At 49.5% G+C, this 24,703-nt stretch overlaps 1 protein-coding gene across 1 annotated transcript; it reads right to left on the reverse strand.

Annotated features, from left to right (window-relative positions):
- Positions 1-86: 86 nt before the first annotated feature.
- On the reverse strand, positions 87-22,909 carry COXFA4 (cytochrome c oxidase associated subunit FA4). Its single transcript, XM_068123236.1, has 4 exons — positions 22,770-22,909; positions 5,040-5,128; positions 334-391; positions 87-207 (listed from the first exon to the last, which is right to left on the reverse strand). The coding sequence occupies exons 1-4, from the start codon at positions 22,809-22,811 to the stop codon at positions 151-153; spliced, it is 246 nt and encodes an 81-aa protein (XP_067979337.1). The 5' UTR covers positions 22,812-22,909; the 3' UTR covers positions 87-150.
- Between the last annotated feature and the right edge of the window lie 1,794 nt (positions 22,910-24,703).

Consider the following 24,703-nt stretch of genomic DNA (forward strand, 5'->3'; position numbering starts at 1 on the left):
TCACCTCGTGACCCAAATGATACTTGTACCTACGATAAAAATTGTTGGAGAAAACACTTTTGACGTGAATCCCCCTCCCCGCACCACCCTCCTCCACAAAAACATTGACTTTTTTTCAAGTTTGGGAATCCCAAAAGTTGATGTTTCAGTTCAAAAGTCTGGTCCTTCCTTCTTCAGCTGGCTGTAGTCTGTTTTCGGAGAGAAGAACTGCAAAATAATACAATGTCGTAAAAATGTGCAAAACAAAAAGTATTTTGCAATGAACTATAAGTGGGAGAAATACCTAGAATACTATTTGTAAAAACAGATAATTTTAGCAAACTTGTTCCTCACCTTGTACTGAACATTTGGCCCATATTTATGAAAAGGCTCTGGATTGCTCTTGTCCCAACTGTAACACATGACATTTGAATTTTTTGTAGTAAGTGTATTAATCACATAATACACATAATGACTGACCTGTGAAACAACTCTGTCTTATTAACAAGGCGGTCATTGATGAAAATCGCTTCTCAAAATGTCATCGTCGTGGCCAAATGATCAGACCTGAGTTAGTTAGTTAGTCATGAGTGACCAGATTTAATGATATGATTGAGCAAAACAAGCAATTGTGTTGTGACCAGAAGGATATAAACTTTAACCTCAGCATTTGATCTAGATTCTAGAGTATCATCTTATGATGCCTAGTGGTGGCTCAACAGTCAAGATGGCTGGCTTAATATCTTGGCTTAAAAAATGTGGAAGTGTAGAATGATTTATTAGCAAAAAAATTTCTTCAATACCCAGTGGCATACAGCCTTAGCATGCAATCATGGAGGAATGCTGCTGGGATCGTGAAGCGCAGCGGTCGTCTCGCCCAATTTGTTGTTACTGTCCGATTTGGATCATGGGACCAGCATTAACAACCTAATGGGTACCCCCGAGTTTGATTCCCATAAAAATGGCAAGTTGAGTATAAAAGCATTGAGCACCAACTGTCTGGATATGTTTGCTAAATTGTCAAATATAAATGTGATCACCTATTCTGTAAGAAATGTTTTTCCTTTTTTATTTGCATGCGGCTACAACAACAACAACAACAACATGCATTTTAAGGGCATTTTCCCCGCAAGAGCGGGGGTTAGCCTTGCGGCCCCCATGACAATCTTCTCCATTTTGCCCTATTTTCTGCATCTCTCCTTGTTAACCCCCTTGCCCGCATGTCTTCTTCCACCGTCTTTAGCCAAGTCTTTCTCGGTCTTCCCCATCCTCTACTTTCTTCTACATTCATTTCCATCACTCTTCTCAACCAGTCACTTTCATCCTTCCTCAACACATGACCAAACCATCTCAACCTGTTCCTCTTCACAGCATCAATCACAGGCTCTATTCCCATCATCTTTCGCAATTCATCATTTGTCTTCCTCTCTCTCAGCGACACTCCGCACATCCACCGAACCATTCGCATTTCCACCCTTTCCAGCCTTCGTTGCTGCTCTACATTCATGACCCATGTCTCGCTCCCATAAATCATAACACTTCTCACACATGCAGCATACACCTTTCCCTTCAGCTTCAACGACACTCCCCTCCTCATCAGCACGCCACTCAGTTCCCGAAACTTCTTCCATGCACATCTCACTCTAGCAACCGTTGCCGAGTCTGATCCACCTTCTCCATTCAGCATGTCTCAGAGATAGCAAAATGTTTTCACACCTTCCAGCTTCACGCCGTCTCCAAGATCCAACTCAACATTTCCTCCATCTGCAGCTCCCTCTGTGCACACCTTACACTTGAATGTGGCTGCCACACTGGTTAATGACCCTCTCAGACCACTACATTTTTGATGAACCCACTCAGCGCACATTGTACATTGAATGGAGTTCACTCCGACACCCTTCCTGCACACAGCACAGGGCCACTTCCCAGTTCTTTCCACCTCACCACATGCTTTACCACTTGCCATCACCTTCATCTTTCCTATATTCACCTTCAGACCTTTTGTCTCCATACTTTCCTTCCACTTGTTCATCTTTTCCTTCAGTCCATCCATACTTTCCGCAATCAACACCAGATCATCTGCATACAACAACTCCCACGGTAAACCCTCCTTTACGGTCTGAGCCAGCACCTCCATCACAGCTACAAATAGTAGTGGACTTAGTACCGACCCCTGATGCACTCCCACCTTCACCTCAAACTCACCACTGTTCCCGTCCTTCGTCCTTACAGCTGTGCGCGCTCTTTTGTACATTGCCATCACTACTCTGATCAACCATTCCTCCACTCCTAACTTCCTCAATGCCCATGTCAATACTTCACGTGGAACCCTATCGAATGCTTTCTCCAGATCAACAAACCCAAGAAACAACTTCTTCCTCTTCTCCATGTACTTCTCCTGCAACTGCCTCACAATAAAGAGCGCGTCTGTCGTTCCTCTTCCTGGCATAAATCCAAACTGCATTTCGTCGATCTTCACCTTCTTCCTTATCCTCCTCTCCAACACCCTTTCCAATACCTTCATTCCATGCTCCAATAACTTTATCGCTCGGTATGAGCCACACTCGAGGGTCACCTTTCCCCTTGTATAGAGGGACGAGGGTACTCAGTTCCCAATCCACTGGAATGCGGCCTTCTTTCACCACCAGATTACAGATCTCTGTCATTCTCTTCACACCCCAACTTCCTGCTGCCTTCAACATATCTCCCACAACTCCCGTCGGCCCTCCCGCTTTTCTACTCTTCATTGCTTTGATCGCTTCCTCAACTTCCTTCTCAGTTATCTTCTCTGCCGGTCCTAAAACTGGGTTACTCTCTATGTTGCCATCCCATTCATTCTCTGTATTCAACAGCATGCAACAACATGCGGCTACTTGGGTGATATTTAGGATCAGGAAACAATTATATCAAATCAGTATCATAAGTGTGGTACGTCAAATGTAGAATTGACAGTTCTTACTTCCGCTACCGAAGATGGACAGAGGTTATGTTTTCAACCCCATCTGTCTCTGTCTGTGAGCAGGATATCTCGAAAAGGTACGTCCCAATTCTGATTAAACTTGGTGGACAGACTAAGTATGTGACAAGGATGAATTGATTAGATTTTGGTGAAGATCCGGACCCAAATACTATTTAACTACCCTGAGCACGAAGAGAATCAAAAAGTGGGGTTAAGCGATAGGGTGCGTGCAGATGTGTAGCATACGTATAGCGTATCCACGTACGTGTCTGTATTTTTAAAATTCATTTTCTCAGCAAGCGTTGGCCTGATTGACACAAAATTTTGCAAAATAGGAGCGCCTCCTCCTGTAGATTTTAAAGTGATAATTATGATGTTATAGGTCAAGTGGTGCGGGCGCCATCTTGGAAAAACTTTGCACCTCGATATCTCTGAAACCGCTCCATGGAAAATATTGAAACATGGCTCATTGTCAAGTAATCCCCATTGGGAATAGGTTTATGTTAATGATGGTCATCAGTGCGTTCATTATGACATCATAATTCGACAAGTACAACGCTTGATCCGATCAGTATGAATTTTGTTTCTCTCTGCAACTGTTGGTCTGATGGACACAATTTTCGACATTGGAATGCCTCCTGTATAATTTTTAATGATAATTATGACATCATAGGTCACATAGTGCAGGATCTTGGAAAAACTGAAAAACATTGCACCTCTATTTCTCCTAAACCACTCCATGGAAAAAAATTAAACATGACTCATTGTAAAGAACTCTGTATGGGGAATAAGTGTTGTTAACAATGACGTCATTGGTGCCTTAATTATGACATCATAATTCGACAGGTACAACGCTTAGTCCGATAAGTTTGAAATTTATCGAATGTGATATATGCAACAATTATTTTGGAGAATGTAATCAATATGGTCTGGCAGCCATATTGGATGAAAGAAAAAAAACAACCTTAAAAAACAGAAGAGTTGGCTCGCACCACGTTGACTGTGCGGGGTAAGTATTTCATGAATACCATCTAGTTTGGTACGTGATTCTTCTCCATTGAGAAATAGGGCCAAAATGATACACAGCATGATATTTCAAAGGTTTTGGACGGGTTATGATAAAACTTGGTGGATGAGTTGGGTAAGTGACAGAACAACTCAATTCCATTTTGGTTAAGGTCCGGATGCAGCTCCTGCCTATCATTGGGATACAAAACGTAAACTATTCAGTCAGGTTGAGGTATGTGCTCCACCGCGTGCTGTTCTGATTTTAAACTTTACTTAATTTTGACAAAAAAAACCTAAAAATAACTCTCCACCAGGCTGAAAAGTTTTTCTATCCCACTGATAGGCCAGATCTAAATCCAAACCTGAACCAAAATCCAATCAGCTTGTTCTTGTCATCTACCAAACTCATCCACCTCATTTTATCCTAACCCGCAGATGACTTTTTAAGACATCATGCAATACATGTATACAATTTTTGGCCCCATCTGTCAATGGTGAAGAATCACTTAAAAACAAAAAATTATAGTATGTGGATCCAGATTCGAATCTTCACCAAAATCGAATGAAGTCGTCCTTGTCACACACCCAACCTGTCCACTAAATGTCATCCAAATCCGTCCATAACTCAGATATTCTTTTCACAGACAGACAGGGGTGAAAACATAAGCAGAGTTGATGCCTCAGTTTTGAGAAAGCTGAAACTTTTTCTGTTGAGACTGATAATTACAAATGGCATTTGCCATGCACATCACAGGCAGAATCTACATGTCCTTTTTTGATATGTTGATTCTGGTTTGAATCGTGATTCTTGATGGCCAGTGAGTATACCAAAACGGATATAACATACCAAAATGGAAGTAATTTTTTAGACATTAGAATTTCCCCTTCAGTGTTCCTTCGGTGTTCCATAAACTTCCCTTTCCTCCGCTCTTCTTTTTATCCCCACTGCTATCTACAACTCTCCTTTTATTATTTTCACCTCCCTCTTCCTCTATTATTTTCTTTACCCATATATTTCCCTTCCATGTGGAACAGTCTCTAGACAAAGTGCATTCACGAAGTGTTCTGGGTGTGTAACAATGCAAAGACAAACCAGACATCAGGGTGGAAAAGGAGCACACGCCCAACGTAGCCAACAGCCATGGCCGTGCCCATGCCAATGCACCCAAGTAGAGGGATAATCTGTGGGCAGGAAAATCATGAAATGAAACAGGGTTTCTGGAGAGAGAAAAAAAATTAATCTTTCTTTTTGATAAAATATGATTACGTAAAATTCTTACCAGGGTGCAGTGGGCTTAAGTGCTCCAACATAAAAACGTCAGGCATTGAGAGGGTAAAATAGGAATTGAATGGGTTAACTTAAATTGTGATTCAAATAAATTTTCATAAGAAAATGTTTTTCGAGATGTGAGAAGGTATTTGCAATATATACATGGAAAGAGCAATCAGAGATTGCAAACCCTCACCAGAACTTATTTTGTGTGGCAAATAAATGGAAGGATGTAATAAATGAAAGGTCATTGACGGGAAGTGTTCAACACTGCATTCAACATTTAACCCCTGACTATCTCTTCTCCTTCTCCCTCCTTTTTGCTTTGAATATTTCCCTATTGATTCTTGTTTTTTGCAATTGTTTTTATGTTTTGCTATGCATTATGTTTTTCACTCTGTCAAAGCGTCTTTGGGCTCCCTGAAAAGCGCTATATAAAATAAATACATTATTATTATTATTATTATTATTGACTGCAAATGAAAGGTTGAAATGCTCCAGCTGTAAAGGTCACAGGTCTGAAAAGTTGTGAAGGTCAAATGGTATGAAGGTGTAAAGGTTTGAAAAGGTCTAACGGGTTGAAATGGTGTAAAGTGTCTAAACACTCTAAAGCAGAGATTGTCAACCGGTGGGTCACAAGGCGCAACCTCGTGGTCCGTGGAGATCATACCAACCTGAGAGTTCAGGTTATCCGTTTACCTCACGAGTGTTTGTGAAATTTACCTCACAAAAGAAAAGTTATATTAATGCTATTGTAATAATTTGTGATTGGAATGATGCTGATTAGAATATAGAGGGATTGAGTTTAAAGGAGAATGAGGAAATGGCGTGAGGGTTTGCTCCTGTGACATTCGCGGATTCGGTATTTGCAGTTTCGCCATTTGGTTGATCGACCGTATTTGGTTGATCGAAGGTGTTTCCGGTGTGGAGAACATGTCGGGCATCACGCCTTCACATGAAAAGCCAGCTGCTGTATTTTACTTTTACTGTATTTTATTTTGGCGAACATGGACCGTTTCCTGAAAAGAAAAACTGATGATAATGGCGAAACTTCAGGAGTTGCTAAAAAGGCAGTGAAACGCAAAGTCAGAAAATATGACCCTGAATATATTAAGTTTGGATTTAAAGTGACAGGGGATTCAATCAGAGCAGGTAATCAAGTTCCTGTTGCCTTTCACCACCACATACCTGTGTGAGTCAGGGTTTTCAATTGTGATTGGCACAAAATCAAAGACCAGGAATAAACTGAAAGCAACTTTGAATGCTACTCTGGGAGTTAGCCTCTCACAATGTCACCCATCCCAACTCGGCTTGAACTGATCTGATTGGTTCTCAGAAGCAAGCCCAAGTATTTCACTGACGTAAGCAGCACCCTATATTTAAGGCTTAAATGTCTTAAATAAGGTACAAATAAAGTTGTTATTATTATATTTTATATAATCAATTGCAGCACACAGCTACATACAACTGCAAGTTCAGAATACCCTGGTTTTTTTTAGGTTATTATTTCTTACGTGGGCCCTGACCTTTTTGACATATACTCAAGTAGGCCTTGAGGTGCATTAGGTTGAGAACCCTGGTCTAAATGGTTTTAAAAGGTCGAATAGGGTCTAAAGGGTGCAATTTAAGGTCTAAAGAGTCGGAATTGTCTAAACGGTCTCAAAACATCAAAAGAGGGTCCAAAGGGTATTAAAAGGTCGAAGGCGTGAAGGCCTAAAATTGTAGAAAGGAATCTAAGGGGCCGTAAGGGTATTAGGGCCGTTCTGGGGGGTATTAGGGGTCTAATCAGTCTAAAGAAAGAATGACAGGGAAATTACGGGTTTCTTAGGGTTCTAAATTCTCAAAAGGGTCTTGTGGGTCTGAAGGTTCTAAAATCTAAAGGTATATAGGGGGTCTAATGTAATTAGTACACCTACTCACGTTTTGTGCAGACAAACAGACCCAAATGGAATATTCCCTCTCGTCTGGCAAGGGTAATAATGTATATAGCGGCGCTTTTCCACCGCGGTACCGCACCGTACTGTAACCAAAATCCGTTTTTTCGTTTTTCCATTGCCAAGCGAACCGTACCGTACCTAAGTACCTGTGCTAAATTTGGTTCCCGCTATGGATAGGTACCAAGCGAGCCGAACCAGGACCTATGGTTGGAGCTAGCCATACTGCAGACCGTTGATTGGCCAATCACAATCGTCACAGAACCGTTACGCTATGTTCAGACCCAACTGCCATTTTGAAATACCACAATTCCGGAGAGAAGATAGCTAAAGCATAAGTAATAATCAGAAAAAATACATGGAAAACCTGGATAACCACCAATTTTCACGGTTCTGTTGTGCGATGGAAAAACAACACAGGGATTACAGTACCGTGCCGAACCGTACTCTACAGTGCCGAACCGTACTGCACAGTACAATGCCGTATCGTACAGTTCTGTGCAATGAAAAAGCGCCTCAACACATATCTAGGGCATTCAACACAGCCTGGCATCCTGCTTTGCTTGCCAAGTCCTCTGCCTGTGGCATTGAAGGCCACCTTAATTCCTGCATTTCTGCCTACCTCCATTCACTCGGTCAACATGTAGCCATCAATGTAAATCTCTCCTCTCCTTTCCCATCAGAGGCTGGAGTTTCACAAGGAAGCGTCTTGGGCCCAGTCTTGTTCCTCATCTATGTAAATGACCTCTCCAATGCAAGGCTGGCAGGATAGTCTTAAAGCAGTGGTTGTTAATCTTTTTTCTCAACAGGGACCGGAAAAGGTCAGCGATAAATGACTGCAGACTGCAAATTGGGAACCACGTAAATAATGGTCTTTACTATCTGTACATCAAGCCTGGTGTTGGCTTCGTGGTTAGTGTGCCGGCTTGGGATCCTAGGATCCTGGGTTCGAATCCCGGTCGATTGCTGAATTAACACCAGGGGGGTTGACTCAGCCTGTCATCCTTCCGAGGTCGGCAAATTGAGTACCAGTTCACTGGTAATTAATTCCCTGTGTCGCAAGAGGCGAATAAGGTTGGCGGCAGGAAGGGCATCCGGCCTTAAAACATTTTTTTTTTTTTTGTATACTGAATCGAGGCTCGTGAAAGAGCTAACATTTACTTCACAAACAAATCAACCAGACAAACAAAATATATTAAAAGAGGGAGCGGAAGACAAGATGGGGAGAGAAGGGGAAGCACACAAACATTGCTTCAAAAAGGGGACCACAGTGCCTGAAAAAGGCCAACCCCTGCTCTGAGGGGAAAAATGGCCTCTGAAGGTGGTACGTCAGCACATCATACACGGCCGGATGTACTGAAGCTATGCACAACGGCCGGATATGCACAACTCGGTACTGTCTATACGTCAGCACATCATACATCTCTAATAACTTTTTACATGCTGTAATATTTGTTATTTTTACGGCGTAGCCCATCGGGCAAAGCCGTCTGGAACAGTGTTTGTCCGTCTGTATGTATGTATGTCCCCTCAAACGTATACCAATCAGAGCTGAGGATCTAGTCACATGATAGGGTGATGTGATTACATCTGATATCATTATGGCAGTACAGCGGCTGACTCTCCACACCGCCATTTTAATTCCAATTTTGTTCAGGCCGAACATATCGTTGAACCTGTCATATATCACAATTGCCATGCTCTACCTTTACGTTTTTAATTCTGTGTGAAACACAAACAAACATTGTTAAAATGACTATCAAATATCGAAAGCATAGACGTTACGTCCCTTATAACAAAACGGTATGTATAGGCCTTATGCCTCACCTTCGGACCGCTTCGGCCAAATTAAGCCAAGGTTTCTTTATACAGTAGTGTATTGTTTCAGTAGTATCGTTTTCATAATGGTAATAATAATAATATAGTAAATATAACCATAACACTTTAATCCCAATGTCATGAATACAAAGTTAGTGGATTGAAGTGGTGTATGGTTCATGATTCCATGATAAGCGGTGTATGGACTAACAACCGCGGAAGTAAGGTATTCGCCTCCGTTTTTTGATCGTATGTTATTAACCCAATCCTTGTGGGGTATATAGATTACAGTAGATCTTCCCTCAGTTCTGTGTGTAAAACTTACCTCACGGATGTCGGGATTCCTCCAAATTTCTTTGTTTAACGTTATAAACAGCATTAGCGACTGTTTAAAAAGCTAATCATGTGTGTTTGTGGTTTATAATATAATACAAGCCCGGCTACGCCGCTGTTAGTGTTAGACTTCCGGTCTTGTTTATAATGGCCTAGTGGCTAGTTTAGATGCCTCTGATGTCACCCACCTTTGAGTACACATGAAGTGCCTGATGGAATGACTTGAAAACTCGTCTTTCTACTCAGTGCCAGTAAAACAAAAAAAATTGCATTTCCACGCCGTGTGACGTCATGGCACCTCAAAACAGATCAAACCTTAGACTTGGTGGGAGGCTTGGAGCAGGTTTTTCACTGGTGTTGAAAAATATATATATATACATGGAAAGTGTAACTCAAACTGCTCGCCGTATATTCACGAACATACACAGCATGAAGGGGAACTGTTCCCGATTGCTTCACAAGTTTGATTACTCATGAATATTTAGAAACAATCCATCCTTGGAGCTCCTGAACAAATTCAGATACGACTATTTAATTACTACAACAAACATGTTTTGTTTCGGAGTAAATTACAACAGGATTGTTGAGTAAGTGATGTCATTTATGTTAACAAAGCTGCAGGTTCCATCTCAATCACATAAAAATTAAGATAATAAAAAGCCAAATAAAATATATTTTACAATCGAAACTTTTTACCACCCCCCCGCCCCCCCCCCATATCCCCCCCCCCCCCTGCATTATGCAGCCAATGTGGTCAGGCGATGCTCAGAATATAACTAAGAACACCTAACATCCCAAAAGCTTCCGGGCTCCTTGAGTGGGCCCTGGACCCCATGCCTTGATGGCTTTGCGCTTCCAGCTGCAGCCCGTCCTCGCTCCTCCTGCCTCCATCTGCACCCTCGCTCCCGTCTCCATCTGCACCCCCCCCCTCCCGTCTCCACCTGCACCCCCGCTCCCGTCTCCATCTGCACCCCCCCTCCCGTCTCCATCTGCACCCCCCCCTCCCGTCTCCATCTGCACCCCGCTCCCGTCTCCATCTGCACCCCTGCTCCCGTCTCCATCTGCACCCACCCGTACCGTCTCCATCTGCACCCCCCCCTCCCGTCTCCATCTGCACCCCCGCTCCCGTCTCCATCTGCACCCCTCCCTCCCGTCTCCATCTGCACCCCCGCTCCCATCTCCATCTGCACCCCCCCCCCCTCCCGTCTCCATCTGCACCCCTGGTCCAGTCTCCATCTGCACCCCCGCTCCCGTCTCCATCTGCACCCCCCCCCCTCCCGTCTCCATCTGCACGCCGCTCCTGTCTCCATCTGCACCCCCGCTCCTGTCTCCATCGGCACCCCCTCCTCCCAATCTCGATCTGCACCCCCCTCCTCCCATCTCGATCTGCACCCCCCTCCTCCGATCTTGATCTGCACCCCCCTCCTCCCATGGCGATCTGCACCCCCCTCCTCCCATCTCGATCTGCATCCCCCTCCTCCCATCTCGATCTGCACCTCCTCCTCCCATCATGATCTGCACCCCCTCCTCCCATCTCGATCTGCACCCCCTCCTCCCATCTCGATCTGCACCCCCTCCTCCCCTCTCGATCTGCACCCCCTCCTCCCATCTCGATCTGCACCCCCTCCTCCCATCTCGATATGCACCCCCTCCTCCCATCTCGATATGCACCCCCTCCTCCCATCTCGATATGCACCCCCTCCTCCCATCTCGATATGCACCCCTCCACCCATCTCGATATGCACCCCTCCTCCCGTCTCGATATGCACCCCTCCTCCCGTCTCCATCTGCACCCCCTCCTCCCGTCTCCATCTGCACCCCCTCCTCCCGTCTCCATCTGCACCCCCTCCTCCCGTCTCCACCTGAACCCCCTCCTCCCGTCTCCACCTGCACACCCCTCCTCCCCTCTCGACCTGCACCCCTCCTCCCATCTCCATCTGCCCCCCTCCTCCCATCTCCATCTGCACCCCTCCTCCCATCTCCATCTGCACCTCCTCCTCCCATCTCCATCTGCACCCTCCTCCTCCCATCTCCATCTGCACCCTCCTCCTCCCATCTCCATCTGCACCCTCCTCCTCCCATCTCCATCTGCACCCTCCTCCTCCCATCTCCATCTGCACCCTCCTCCTCCCATCTCCATCTGCACCCTCCTCCTCCCATCTCCATCTGCACCCTCCTCCTCCCATCTCCATCTGCACCCTCCTCCTCCCATCTCGATTGCACCGCCTCCTCCCATCTCGATCTGCACCCCTCCTCCCATCTCCATCTGCACCCCCTCCTCCCATCTCGATCTGCACCCCCTCCTCCCATCTCGATGTGCACCCCTCCTCCCATCTCGATGTGCACCCCCTCCTCCCATCTCGATGTGCACCCCCTCCTCCCATCTCGATGTGCACCCCCTCCTCCCATCTCGATGTGCACCCCCTCCTCCCATCTCGATCTGCACCCCCTCCTCCCATCTCGATCTGCACCCCCTCCTCCCATCTCGATCTGCACCCCCTCCTCCCATCTCGATCTGCACCCCCTCCTCCCATATCAATCAACACCACGCCTCCCATCTCAATCTGCACCACTCCTCCCATCTCAATCTGCACCACTCCTCCCATCTCAATCTGCACCACTCCTCCCATCTCAATCTGCACCACTCCTCCCATCTCAATCTGCACCACTCCTCCCATCTCAATCTGCACCACTCCTCCCATCTCAATCTGCACCACTCCTCCCATCTCAATCTGCACCACTCCTCCCATCTCAATCTGCACCACTCCTTCCATCTCAATCTGCACCACTCCTCCCATCTCAATCTGCACCACTCTTCCCATCTCAATCTGCACCACTCCTCCCATCTCAATCTGCACCAATCCTCCCATCTCAATCTGCACCAATCCTCCCATCTCAATCTGCACCACTCCTCCCATCTCAATCTGCACCACTCCTCCCATCTCAATCTGCACCACTCCTCCCATCTCAATCTGCACCACTCCTCCCATCTCAATCTGCACCACTCCTCACATCTCAATCTGCACCACTCCTCACATCTCAATCTGCACCACTCCTCCCATCTCAATCTGCACCACCCCTCCCACCTCAATCTGCACCACTCCTCCCATCTCAATCGGCACCACTCCTCCCATCTCAATCTGCACCACTCCTCGCATCTCAATCTGCACCACTCCTCCCATCTCAATCTGCACCACTCCTCCCATCTCAATCTGCACCACTCCTCCCATCTCAATCTGCACCACTCCTTCCATCTCAATCTGCACCACTCTTCCCATCTCAATCTGCACCACTCTTCCCATCTCAATCTGCACCACTCCTCCCATCTCAATCTGCACCACTCCTCCCATCTCAATCTGCACCACTCCTCCCATCTCAATCTGCACCACTCCTCCCATCTCAATCTGCACCACTCCTCCCATCTCGATATGCACCCCCTCCTCCCATCTCAATATGCACCCCCTCCTCCCATCTCAATATGCACCCCCTCCTCCCATCTCAATCTGCACCCCCTCCTCCCATCTCGATCTGCACCCCCTCCTCCCATCTCAATCTGCACCACTCCTCCCATCTCAATCTGCACCACTCCCCCCATGTGAATCTGCACCACTCCGCCCATCTCAATCTGCAGCACCCCTCCCATCTCAATCTGCACCACCCCTCCCATCTCAATCTGCACCACTGCTCCCATCTCAATCTGCACCACTCCTCCCATCTCAATCTGCACCACTCCTCCCATCTCAATCTGCACCACTCCTCCCATCTCAATCTGCACCACTCCTCCCATCTCAATCTGCACCACCCCTCCCATCTCAATCTGCATCACTCCTCCCATCTCAATCTGCACCACTCCTCCCATCTCAATCTGCACCACCCCTCCCATCTCAATCTGCACCACTCCTCCCATCTCAATCTGCACCACCCCTCCCATCTCAATCTGCACCACTCCTCCCATCTCAATCTGCACCCCGTCCTCCCATCTCAATCTGCACCCCCTCCTCCCATCTCGATCTGCACCCCCCTCCTCCCATCTCAATCTGCACCACTCCTCCCATCTCAATCTGCACCACTCCTCCCATCTCAATCTGCACCACTCCCCCCATGTGAATCTGCACCACTCCGCCCATCTCAATCTGCACCACCCCTCCCATCTCAATCTGCACCACTCCTCCCATCTCAATCTGCACCACTCCTCCCATCTCAATCTGCACCCCCTCCTCCCATCTCAATATGCACCCCCTCCTCCCATCTCAATCTGCACCCCCTCCTCCCATCTCGATCTGCACCCCCTCCTCGCATCTCAATCTGCACCACTCCTCCCATCTCAATCTGCACCACTCCCCCCATGTGAATCTGCACCACTCCGCCCATCTCAATCTGCAGCACTCCTCCGATGTGAATCTGCACCACCCCTCCCATCTCAATCTGCACCACTGCTCCCATCTCAATCTGCACCACTCCTCCCATCTCAATCTGCACCACTCCTCCCATCTCAATCTGCACCACTCCTCCCATCTCAATCTGCACCACTCCTCCCATCTCAATCTGCACCACCCCTCCCATCTCAATCTGCATCACTCCTCCCATCTCAATCTGCACCACTCCTCCCATCTCAATCTGCACCACCCCTCCCATCTCAATCTGCACCACTCCTCCCATCTCATTCTGCACCACCCCTCCCATCTCAATCTGCACCACTCCTCCCATCTCAATCTGCACCCCGTCCTCCCATCTCAATCTGCACCCCCTCCTCCCATCTCGATCTGCACCCCCCTCCTCCCATCTCAATCTGCACCACTCCTCCCATCTCAATCTGCACCACTCCTCCCATCTCAATCTGCACCACTCCCCCCATGTGAATCTGCACCACTCCGCCCATCTCAATCTGCACCACCCCTCCCATCTCAATCTGCACCACTCCTCCCATCTCAATCTGCACCACTCCTCCCATCTCAATCTGCACCACTCCTCCCATCTCAATCTGCACCACTCCTCCCATCTCAATCTGCACCACTCTTCCCATCTCAATCTGCACCACTCCTCCCATCTCAATCTTCACCACTCCTCCCATCTCAAACTACACCACTCCTCCCATCTCAATCTGCACCACTCCTCCCATCTCAATCTGCACCACTCCTCCCATCTCGATATGCACCCCCTCCTCCCATCTCAATATGCACCCCCTCCTCCCATCTCAATATGCACCCCGTCCTCCCATCTCAATCTGCACCCCCTCCTCCCATCTCGATCTGCACCCCCCTCCTCCCATCTCAATCTGCACAACTCCTCCCATCTCAATCTGCACCACTCCCCCCATGTCAATCTGCACCACTCCGCCCATTTCAATCTGCAGCACTCCTCCGATGTGAATCTGCACCACCCCTCCCATCTCAATCTGCACCACTCCTCCCATCTCAATCTGCACCACCCCTCCCATCTCAATCTGCATCACTCCTCCCATCTCAATCTGCACCACTCCTCCCATCTCAATCTGCACCACCCCTCCCATCAAAATCTGCACCACCCCTCCCATCTCAATCTGCACCACCCCTCCCATCTCAATCTGCACCACTCCTCCCATCTCAATCTGCACCACTCCTCCCATCTCAATCTGCACCACCCCTCCCATCTCAATCTGCACCACTCCTCCCATCTCAATCTGCACCACTCCTCCCATCTCAATCTGCACCACTCCTCCCATCTCAATCTGCACCACTCCTCCCATCTCAATCTGCACCACTCCTCCCATCTCAATCTGCACCACTCCTCCCATCTCAATCTGCACCACCCCTCCCATCTCAATCTGCACCACTCCTCCCATCTCAATCTGCACCACTCCTCCCATCTCAATCTGCACCACTCCTCCCATCTCAATCTGCACCACTCCTCCCATCTCAATCTGCATCACTCCTCCCATCTCAATCTGCACCACTCCTCCCATCTCAATCTGCACCACTCCTCCCATCTCAATCTGCACCACTCCTCCCATCTCAATCTGCACCACTCCTCCCATCTCAATCTGCACCACTCCTCCCATCTCAATCTGCACCACTCCTCCCATCTCAATCTGCACCACTCCTCCCATCTCAATCTGCACCACCCCTCCCATCTCAATCTGCACCACTCCTCCCATCTCAATCTGCACCACTCCTCCCATCTCAATCTGCACCACCCCTCCCATCTCAATCTGCACCACTCCTCCCATCTCAATCTGCACCACTCCTCCCATCTCAATCTGCACCACTCCTCCCATCTCAATCTGCACCACTCCTCCCATCTCAATCTGCATCACTCCTCCCATCTCAATCTGCACCACTCCTCCCATCTCAATCTGCACCACCCCTCCCATCTCCATCTGCACCCCTCCTCCCATCTCCATCTGCACCTCCTCCTCCCATCTCCATCTGCACCCTCCTCCTCCCATCTCCATCTGCACCCTCCTCCTCCCATCTCCATCTGCACCCTCCTCCTCCCATCTCCATCTGCACCCTCCTCCTCCCATCTCCATCTGCACCCTCCTCCTCCCATCTCCATCTGCACCCTCCTCCTCCCATCTCCATCTGCACCCTCCTCCTCCCATCTCGATTGCACCGCCTCCTCCCATCTCGATCTGCACCCCTCCTCCCATCTCCATCTGCACCCCCTCCTCCCATCTCGATCTGCACCCCCTCCTCCCATCTCGATGTGCACCCCTCCTCCCATCTCGATGTGCACCCCCTCCTCCCATCTCGATGTGCACCCCCTCCTCCCATCTCGATGTGCACCCCCTCCTCCCATCTCGATCTGCACCCCCTCCTCCCATCTCGATCTGCACCCCCTCCTCCCATCTCGATCTGCACCCCCTCCTCCCATCTCGATCTGCACCCCCTCCTCCCATCTCGATCTGCACCCCCTCCTCCCATATCAATCAACACCACGCCTCCCATCTCAATCTGCACCACTCCTCCCATCTCAATCTGCACCACTCCTCCCATCTCAATCTGCACCACTCCTCCCATCTCAATCTGCACCACTCCTCCCATCTCAATCTGCACCACTCCTCCCATCTCAATCTGCACCACTCCTCCCATCTCAATCTGCACCACTCCTCCCATCTCAATCTGCACCACTCCTTCCATCTCAATCTGCACCACTCCTCCCATCTCAATCTGCACCACTCTTCCCATCTCAATCTGCACCACTCCTCCCATCTCAATCTGCACCAATCCTCCCATCTCAATCTGCACCACTCCTCCCATCTCAATCTGCACCACTCCTCCCATCTCAATCTGCACCACTCCTCCCATCTCAATCTGCACCACTCCTCACATCTCAATCTGCACCACTCCTCACATCTCAATCTGCACCACTCCTCCCATCTCAATCTGCACCACCCCTCCCACCTCAATCTGCACCACTCCTCCCATCTCAATCGGCACCACTCCTCCCATCTCAATCTGCACCACTCCTTGCATCTCAATCTGCACCACTCCTCCCATCTCAATCTGCACCACTCCTCCCATCTCAATCTGCACCACTCCTCCCATCTCAATCTGCACCACTCCTTCCATCTCAATCTGCACCACTCTTCCCATCTCAATCTGCACCACTCTTCCCATCTCAATCTGCACCACTCCTCCCATCTCAATCTGCACCACTCCTCCCATCTCAATCTGCACCACTCCTCCCATCTCAATCTGCACCACTCCTCCCATCTCAATCTGCACCACTCCTCCCATCTCGATATGCACCCCCTCCTCCCATCTCAATATGCACCCCCTCCTCCCATCTCAATATGCACCCCCTCCTCCCATCTCAATCTGCACCCCCTCCTCCCATCTCGATCTGCACCCCCTCCTCCCATCTCAATCTGCACCACTCCTCCCATCTCAATCTGCACCACTCCCCCCATGTGAATCTGCACCACTCCGCCCATCTCAATCTGCAGCACCCCTCCCATCTCAATCTGCACCACCCCTCCCATCTCAATCTGCACCACTGCTCCCATCTCAATCTGCACCACTCCTCCCATCTCAATCTGCACCACTCCTCCCATCTCAATCTGCACCACTCCTCCCATCTCAATCTGCACCACTCCTCCCATCTCAATCTGCACCACCCCTCCCATCTCAATCTGCATCACTCCTCCCATCTCAATCTGCACCACTCCTCCCATCTCAATCTGCACCACCCCTCCCATCTCAATCTGCACCACTCCTCCCATCTCAATCTGCACCACCCCTCCCATCTCAATCTGCACCACTCCTCCCATCTCAATCTGCACCCCGTCCTCCCATCTCAATCTGCACCCCCTCCTCCCATCTCGATCTGCACCCCCCTCCTCCCATCTCAATCTGCACCACTCCTCCCATCTCAATCTGCACCACTCCTCCCATCTCAATCTGCACCACTCCCCCCATGTGAATCTGCACCACTCCGCCCATCTCAATCTGCACCACCCCTCCCATCTCAATCTGCACCACTCCTCCCATCTCAATCTGCACCACTCCTCCCATCTCAATCTGCACCCCCTCCTCCCATCTCAATATGCACCCCCTCCTCCCATCTCAATCTGCACCCCCTCCTCCCATCTCGATCTGCACCCCCTCCTCCCATCTCAATCTGCACCACTCCTCCTATCTCAATCTGCACCACTCCCCCCATGTGAATCTGCACCACTCCGCCCATCTCAATCTGCAGCACTCCTCCGATGTGAATCTGCACCACCCCTCCCATCTCAATCTGCACCACTGCTCCCATCTCAATCTGCACCACTCCTCCCATCTCAATCTGCACCACTCCTCCCATCTCAATCTGCACCACTCCTCCCATCTCAATCTGCACCACTCCTCCCATCTCAATCTGCACCACCCCTCCCATCTCAATCTGCATCACTCCTCCCATCTCAATCTGCACCACTCCTCCCATCTCAATCTGCACCACCCCTCCCATCTCAATCTGCACCACTCCTCCCATCTCATTCTGCACCACCCCTCCCATCTCAATCTGCACCACTCCTCCCATCTCAATCTGCACCCCGTCCTCCCATCTCAATCTGCACCCCCTCCTCCCATCTCGATCTGCACCCCCCTCCTCCCATCTCAATCTGCACCACTCCGCCCATCTCAATCTGCAGCACCCCTCCCATCTCAATCTGCACCACCCCTCCCATCTCAATCTGCACCACTGCTCCCATCTCAATCTGCACCACTCCTCCCATCTCAATCTGCACCACTCCTCCCATCTCAATCTGCACCACTCCTCCCATCTCAATCTGCACCACTCCTCCCATCTCAATCTGCACCACCCCTCCCATCTCAATCTGCATCACTCCTCCCATCTCAATCTGCACCACTCCTCCCATCTCAATCTGCACCACCCCTCCCATCTCAATCTGCACCACTCCTCCCATCTCAATCTGCACCACCCCTCCCATCTCAATCTGCACCACTCCTCCCATCTCAATCTGCACCCCGTCCTCCCATCTCAATCTGCACCCCCTCCTCCCATCTCGATCTGCACCCCCCTCCTCCCATCTCAATCTGCACCACTCCTCCCATCTCAATCTGCACCACTCCTCCCATCTCAATCTGCACCACTCCCCCCATGTGAATCTGCACCACTCCGCCCATCTCAATCTGCACCACCCCTCCCATCTCAATCTGCACCACTCCTCCCATCTCAATCTGCACCACTCCTCCCATCTCAATCTGCACCCCCTCCTCCCATCTCAATATGCACCCCCTCCTCCCATCTCAATCTGCACCCCCTCCTCCCATCTCGATCTGCACCCCCTCCTCCCATCTCAATCTGCACCACTCCTCCTATCTCAATCTGCACCACTCCCCCCATGTGAATCTGCACCACTCCGCCCATCTCAATCTGCAGCACTCCTCCGATGTGAATCTGCACCACCCCTCCCATCTCAATCTGCACCACTGCTCCCATCTCAATCTGCACCACTCCTCCCATCTCAATCTGCACCACTCCTCCCATCTCAATCTGCACCACTCCTCCCATCTCAATCTGCACCACTCCTCCCATCTCAATCTGCACCACCCCTCCCATCTCAATCTGCATCACTCCTCCCATCTCAATCTGCACCACTCCTCCCATCTCAATCTGCACCACCCCTCCCATCTCAATCTGCACCACTCCTCCCATCTCATTCTGCACCACCCCTCCCATCTCAATCTGCACCACTCCTCCCATCTCAATCTGCACCCCGTCCTCCCATCTCAATCTGCACCCCCTCCTCCCATCTCGATCTGCACCCCCCTCCTCCCATCTCAATCTGCACCACTCCTCCCATCTCAATCTGCACCACTCCTCCCATCTCAATCTGCACCACTCCCCCCATGTGAATCTGCACCACTCCGCCCATCTCAATCTGCACCACCCCTCCCATCTCAATCTGCACCACTCCTCCCATCTCAATCTGCACCACTCCTCCCATCTCAATCTGCACCACTCCTCCCATCTCAATCTGCACCACTCCTCCCATCTCAATCTGCACCACTCTTCCCATCTCAATCTGCACCACTCCTCCCATCTCAATCTTCACCACTCCTCCCATCTCAAACTACACCACTCCTCCCATCTCAATCTGCACCACTCCTCCCATCTCAATCTGCACCACTCCTCCCATCTCGATATGCACCCCCTCCTCCCATCTCAATATGCACCCCCTCCTCCCATCTCAATATGCACCCCGTCCTCCCATCTCAATCTGCACCCCCTCCTCCCATCTCGATCTGCACCCCCCTCCTCCCATCTCAATCTGCACAACTCCTCCCATCTCAATCTGCACCACTCCCCCCATGTCAATCTGCACCACTCCGCCCATTTCAATCTGCAGCACTCCTCCGATGTGAATCTGCACCACCCCTCCCATCTCAATCTGCACCACTCCTCCCATCTCAATCTGCACCACCCCTCCCATCTCAATCTGCATCACTCCTCCCATCTCAATCTGCACCACTCCTCCCATCTCAATCTGCACCACCCCTCCCATCAAAATCTGCACCACCCCTCCCATCTCAATCTGCACCACCCCTCCCATCTCAATCTGCACCACTCCTCCCATCTCAATCTGCACCACTCCTCCCATCTCAATCTGCACCACCCCTCCCATCTCAATCTGCACCACTCCTCCCATCTCAATCTGCACCACTCCTCCCATCTCAATCTGCACCACTCTTCCCATCTCAATCTGCACCACTCCTCCCATCTCAATCTTCACCACTCCTCCCATCTCAAACTACACCACTCCTCCCATCTCAATCTGCACCACTCCTCCCATCTCAATCTGCACCACTCCTCCCATCTCGATATGCACCCCCTCCTCCCATCTCAATATGCACCCCCTCCTCCCATCTCAATATGCACCCCGTCCTCCCATCTCAATCTGCACCCCCTCCTCCCATCTCGATCTGCACCCCCCTCCTCCCATCTCAATCTGCACAACTCCTCCCATCTCAATCTGCACCACTCCCCCCATGTCAATCTGCACCACTCCGCCCATTTCAATCTGCAGCACTCCTCCGATGTGAATCTGCACCACCCCTCCCATCTCAATCTGCACCACTCCTCCCATCTCAATCTGCACCACCCCTCCCATCTCAATCTGCATCACTCCTCCCATCTCAATCTGCACCACTCCTCCCATCTCAATCTGCACCACCCCTCCCATCAAAATCTGCACCACCCCTCCCATCTCAATCTGCACCACCCCTCCCATCTCAATCTGCACCACTCCTCCCATCTCAATCTGCACCACTCCTCCCATCTCAATCTGCACCACCCCTCCCATCTCAATCTGCACCACTCCTCCCATCTCAATCTGCACCACTCCTCCCATCTCAATCTGCACCACTCCTCCCATCTCAATCTGCACCACTCCTCCCATCTCAATCTGCACCACTCCTCCCATCTCAATCTGCACCACTCCTCCCATCTCAATCTGCACCACCCCTCCCATCTCAATCTGCACCACTCCTCCCATCTCAATCTGCACCACTCCTCCCATCTCAATCTGCACCACTCCTCCCATCTCAATCTGCACCACTCCTCCCATCTCAATCTGCATCACTCCTCCCATCTCAATCTGCACCACTCCTCCCATCTCAATCTGCACCACTCCTCCCATCTCAATCTGCACCACTCCTCCCATCTCAATCTGCACCACTCCTCCCATCTCAATCTGCACCACTCCTCCCATCTCAATCTGCACCACTCCTCCCATCTCAATCTGCACCACTCCTCCCATCTCAATCTGCACCACCCCTCCCATCTCAATCTGCACCACTCCTCCCATCTCAATCTGCACCACTCCTCCCATCTCAATCTGCACCACCCCTCCCATCTCAATCTGCACCACTCCTCCCATCTCAATCTGCACCACTCCTCCCATCTCAATCTGCACCACTCCTCCCATCTCAATCTGCACCACTCCTCCCATCTCAATCTGCATCACTCCTCCCATCTCAATCTGCACCACTCCTCCCATCTCAATCTGCACCACCCCTCCCATCTCAATCTGCACCACTCCTCCCATCTCAATCTGCACCACCCCTCCCATCTCAATCTGCACCACTCCTCCCATCTCAATCTGCACCACCCCTCCCATCTCAATCTGCACCACTCCTCCCATCTCAATCTGCACCACTCCTCCCATCTCAATCTGCACCACTCCTCCCATCTCAATCTGCACCACCCCTCCCATCTCAATCTGCACCACCCCTCCCATCTCAATCTGCACCACCCCTCCCATCTCAATCTGCACCACTCCTCCCATCTCAATCTGCACCACTCCTCCCATCTCAATCTGCACCACCCCTCCCATCTCAATCTGCACCACCCCTCCCATCTCAATCTGCACCACTCCTCCCATCTCAATCTGCACCACTCCTCCCATCTCAATCTGCACCACTCCGCCCATCTCAATCTGCACCACCCCTCCCATCTCAATCTGCACCACTCCGCCCATCTCAATCTGCACCACTCCTCCCATCTCAATCTGCACCACTCCGCCCATCTCAATCTGCACCACCCCTCCCCAGCTCACCTTCGCTGTTTCATTCCTCTTTTTCCCGCCTTTGGAACAAAGTCCCACACTCTCTTCAATCCCACTCCTCCCTCGAGGTATTTAAAACAGCTGTTCACCATCAGATTTGGGGTATATTAACGGGGGTAGAAAAGATCCAAAACCTTGATCTTTTCTACCCCCGTTAATACACTCCAAATGCACTTCAGCCAATCTCCGACTTCTTTCCTGAAATTCCTGGTGGTGTCCACTTGTTTTGTTTTATAACCATCTTTAAATCCAATCACTTGATTAAGGACGCACTTCACAACACGTGAGCATGTCGTTCTTTTAAATCGGCGTGGAGAACAAAGAGAGGGAAATGAATGAATGAAAATTTGCCCTCAGCTCAGCAGTTTCTTTAACCATCATCATTAGACATATAATTTGTCGAAACGGACTCACAGCAGGATGGCGTTTCATCTGATGGAACATCTGCTGCAACATAGTTCGGACGAAGATCAGTATCGGCGAGCAAGATCCTGAAAACGTCAAATGAATGAACTTCGGCGACGGTGGGATCAAAGCCAAACGGAAACAGAAGGATGTGCCCAAACGCCAAACGGATGTGACGTCACAGAGATCCAACATCAAAATGAACAATTTTTTTACTGCTGTATCTATCTATAATTCCAGTAATCTCTGTCTGTACGTTTGTTTGTCTGTGACCGCTGTTTCTCGACAACCACGGGTCCGATATACTTTTAACTTGCCAGGTATATTGCTGGGGACCCGAGGATGTGCCTTTTCAAGGTTTCATATTAATCGGACAATTACTTACCGAGCTATGTCCAAAAAACGATTCAACCAATCAGAGAGCAGCGAACGATCGCGTGTGCCGAACGTGGCGGGCACACTCTGCCTCGGATGGCACATTTGAGAGCGTATTCATTTATTTCACGTTTGCAAACTATGTTGGCGTTAAACTATGTTTTACAACTAATAAAAACGAATTTGCGATTCATTCGCTTTCCTGCGCGTTTGTGCACGCGATGGCGATTTCTTTACCAAACTCCGGAAGCCGTTCGCTTTGGACCAAACCATTGCATGTAAATAGAGGGGGGGGATTGTCACCACTCGCAAGCCGTTCGCTTTGGACCAAACCATTTCATGTAAATAGAGGGGGGGGATATAATTTTAGATATAGATATAGTACGGGCATGCCCTAGTATTACCAATCATGGCATTGAAAATGTTGACATTGATGATGTTGGTATTTAAAATGTTGGAATGGTGATGATTGAGCTTATATGTGTTGAGGCGAATATTAATATAGAAATTCGACAGAGTCTCTGAGCACTCATTCCAAGCCCAGGGGTACAAAATAGTCCACCAATGGACCCAGAGCTATGTATAAAGGCGCATTACAGCCACATTAAAGTAGTTCCTTGGTATCACTACATGCCCCCCTTTTTGAAGATAAACATCCATATTCCTCAACTTTGCAACAGAAAGATATTTAAACAATTTTCTCAGACTTTCTCCTGCAAACATGTCGTCAACACCTAGGGTTCAAAACTTACAGAGAAGGTTTAAGTGATCAAAACAGGAAACAGACGCAATGTCGCCATGAGTTAACATTTCCTTGAGCAAATACACATATCGTCTGCTGTTCTCAATTGCTTTGACATTTGGTCCTTACCTTTGATTGTTGTCCTGTTTCAGAACTTCATAGGACCTTGGCTCTTGTCATACCATGGTTACTTCACCTGGAAACCAGGTTTTGTTCGAGTGATCGACAATTCTGACCTTCTGTCTAACATACAAAGGTGGAAGGTTTGGACCAGCATGTTCATCAAGAGCATGCTTCATTTTGTCTCCCCTTTCCAATCGTCACCCAAAAGATAATGTAGGTCTCTGTGGCAGCACATGATAATTTTTCTCCACGTGTGAAAACCGACTCAAAATACCATGTGTTACATGATGCCAATTGCTTCCTGAATGCGTTGTTTCAGTTCATCATCAGATGCCATGCGATGTTCTGCAACCTTAGCTTTGACGTACTCACACAGAGCATCGTCACTTGTGGTCAGGTCAGGACTGTGCGGTGGCCACAGGAGTGTTGGCGAAGACCTGCTGCCAATCCACCGGTTGAAAGATTTGATTTAGGTAATTGTGTGCCACACATGAATGATGAGCAGGTGCCCCCATCCTGCTGGAAAGAAATCTCATAGGCTAGTCGTTCAAGTTCAGGTGTGAGGTAATTCTCCAATATATACAGATATGACTGCTGGTTCACCGACAGATCAAAAAAGTGAAGACCAAGGAGGTGGTGGACAGGTAACCCCACCCAAACCATAACATGTAGTGGATGGTCTTGCACTTCTTCAACATAATGT

This window comes from Myxine glutinosa, chromosome 7 (genome assembly GCF_964187855.1).
Source record: "Myxine glutinosa chromosome 7, kmMyxGlut1.1, whole genome shotgun sequence".
NCBI classification, from domain to species: domain Eukaryota; kingdom Metazoa; phylum Chordata; class Myxini; order Myxiniformes; family Myxinidae; genus Myxine; species Myxine glutinosa.

Coding starts and splice junctions, on each gene's coding strand:
- COXFA4 (XM_068123236.1), bottom strand. CDS start 22,811: ATGTTGCAGCAGATGTTCCATCAGATGAAACGCCATCCTGCT. Junction 392..5,039: donor CTTTTCCACCCTGATGTCTG/GTTTGTCTTTGC, acceptor CATGTGTTACAG/TTGGGACAAGAGCAATCCAG. Junction 208..333: donor GGCCAAATGTTCAGTACAAG/GTGAGGAACAAG, acceptor ATTATTTTGCAG/TTCTTCTCTCCGAAAACAGA.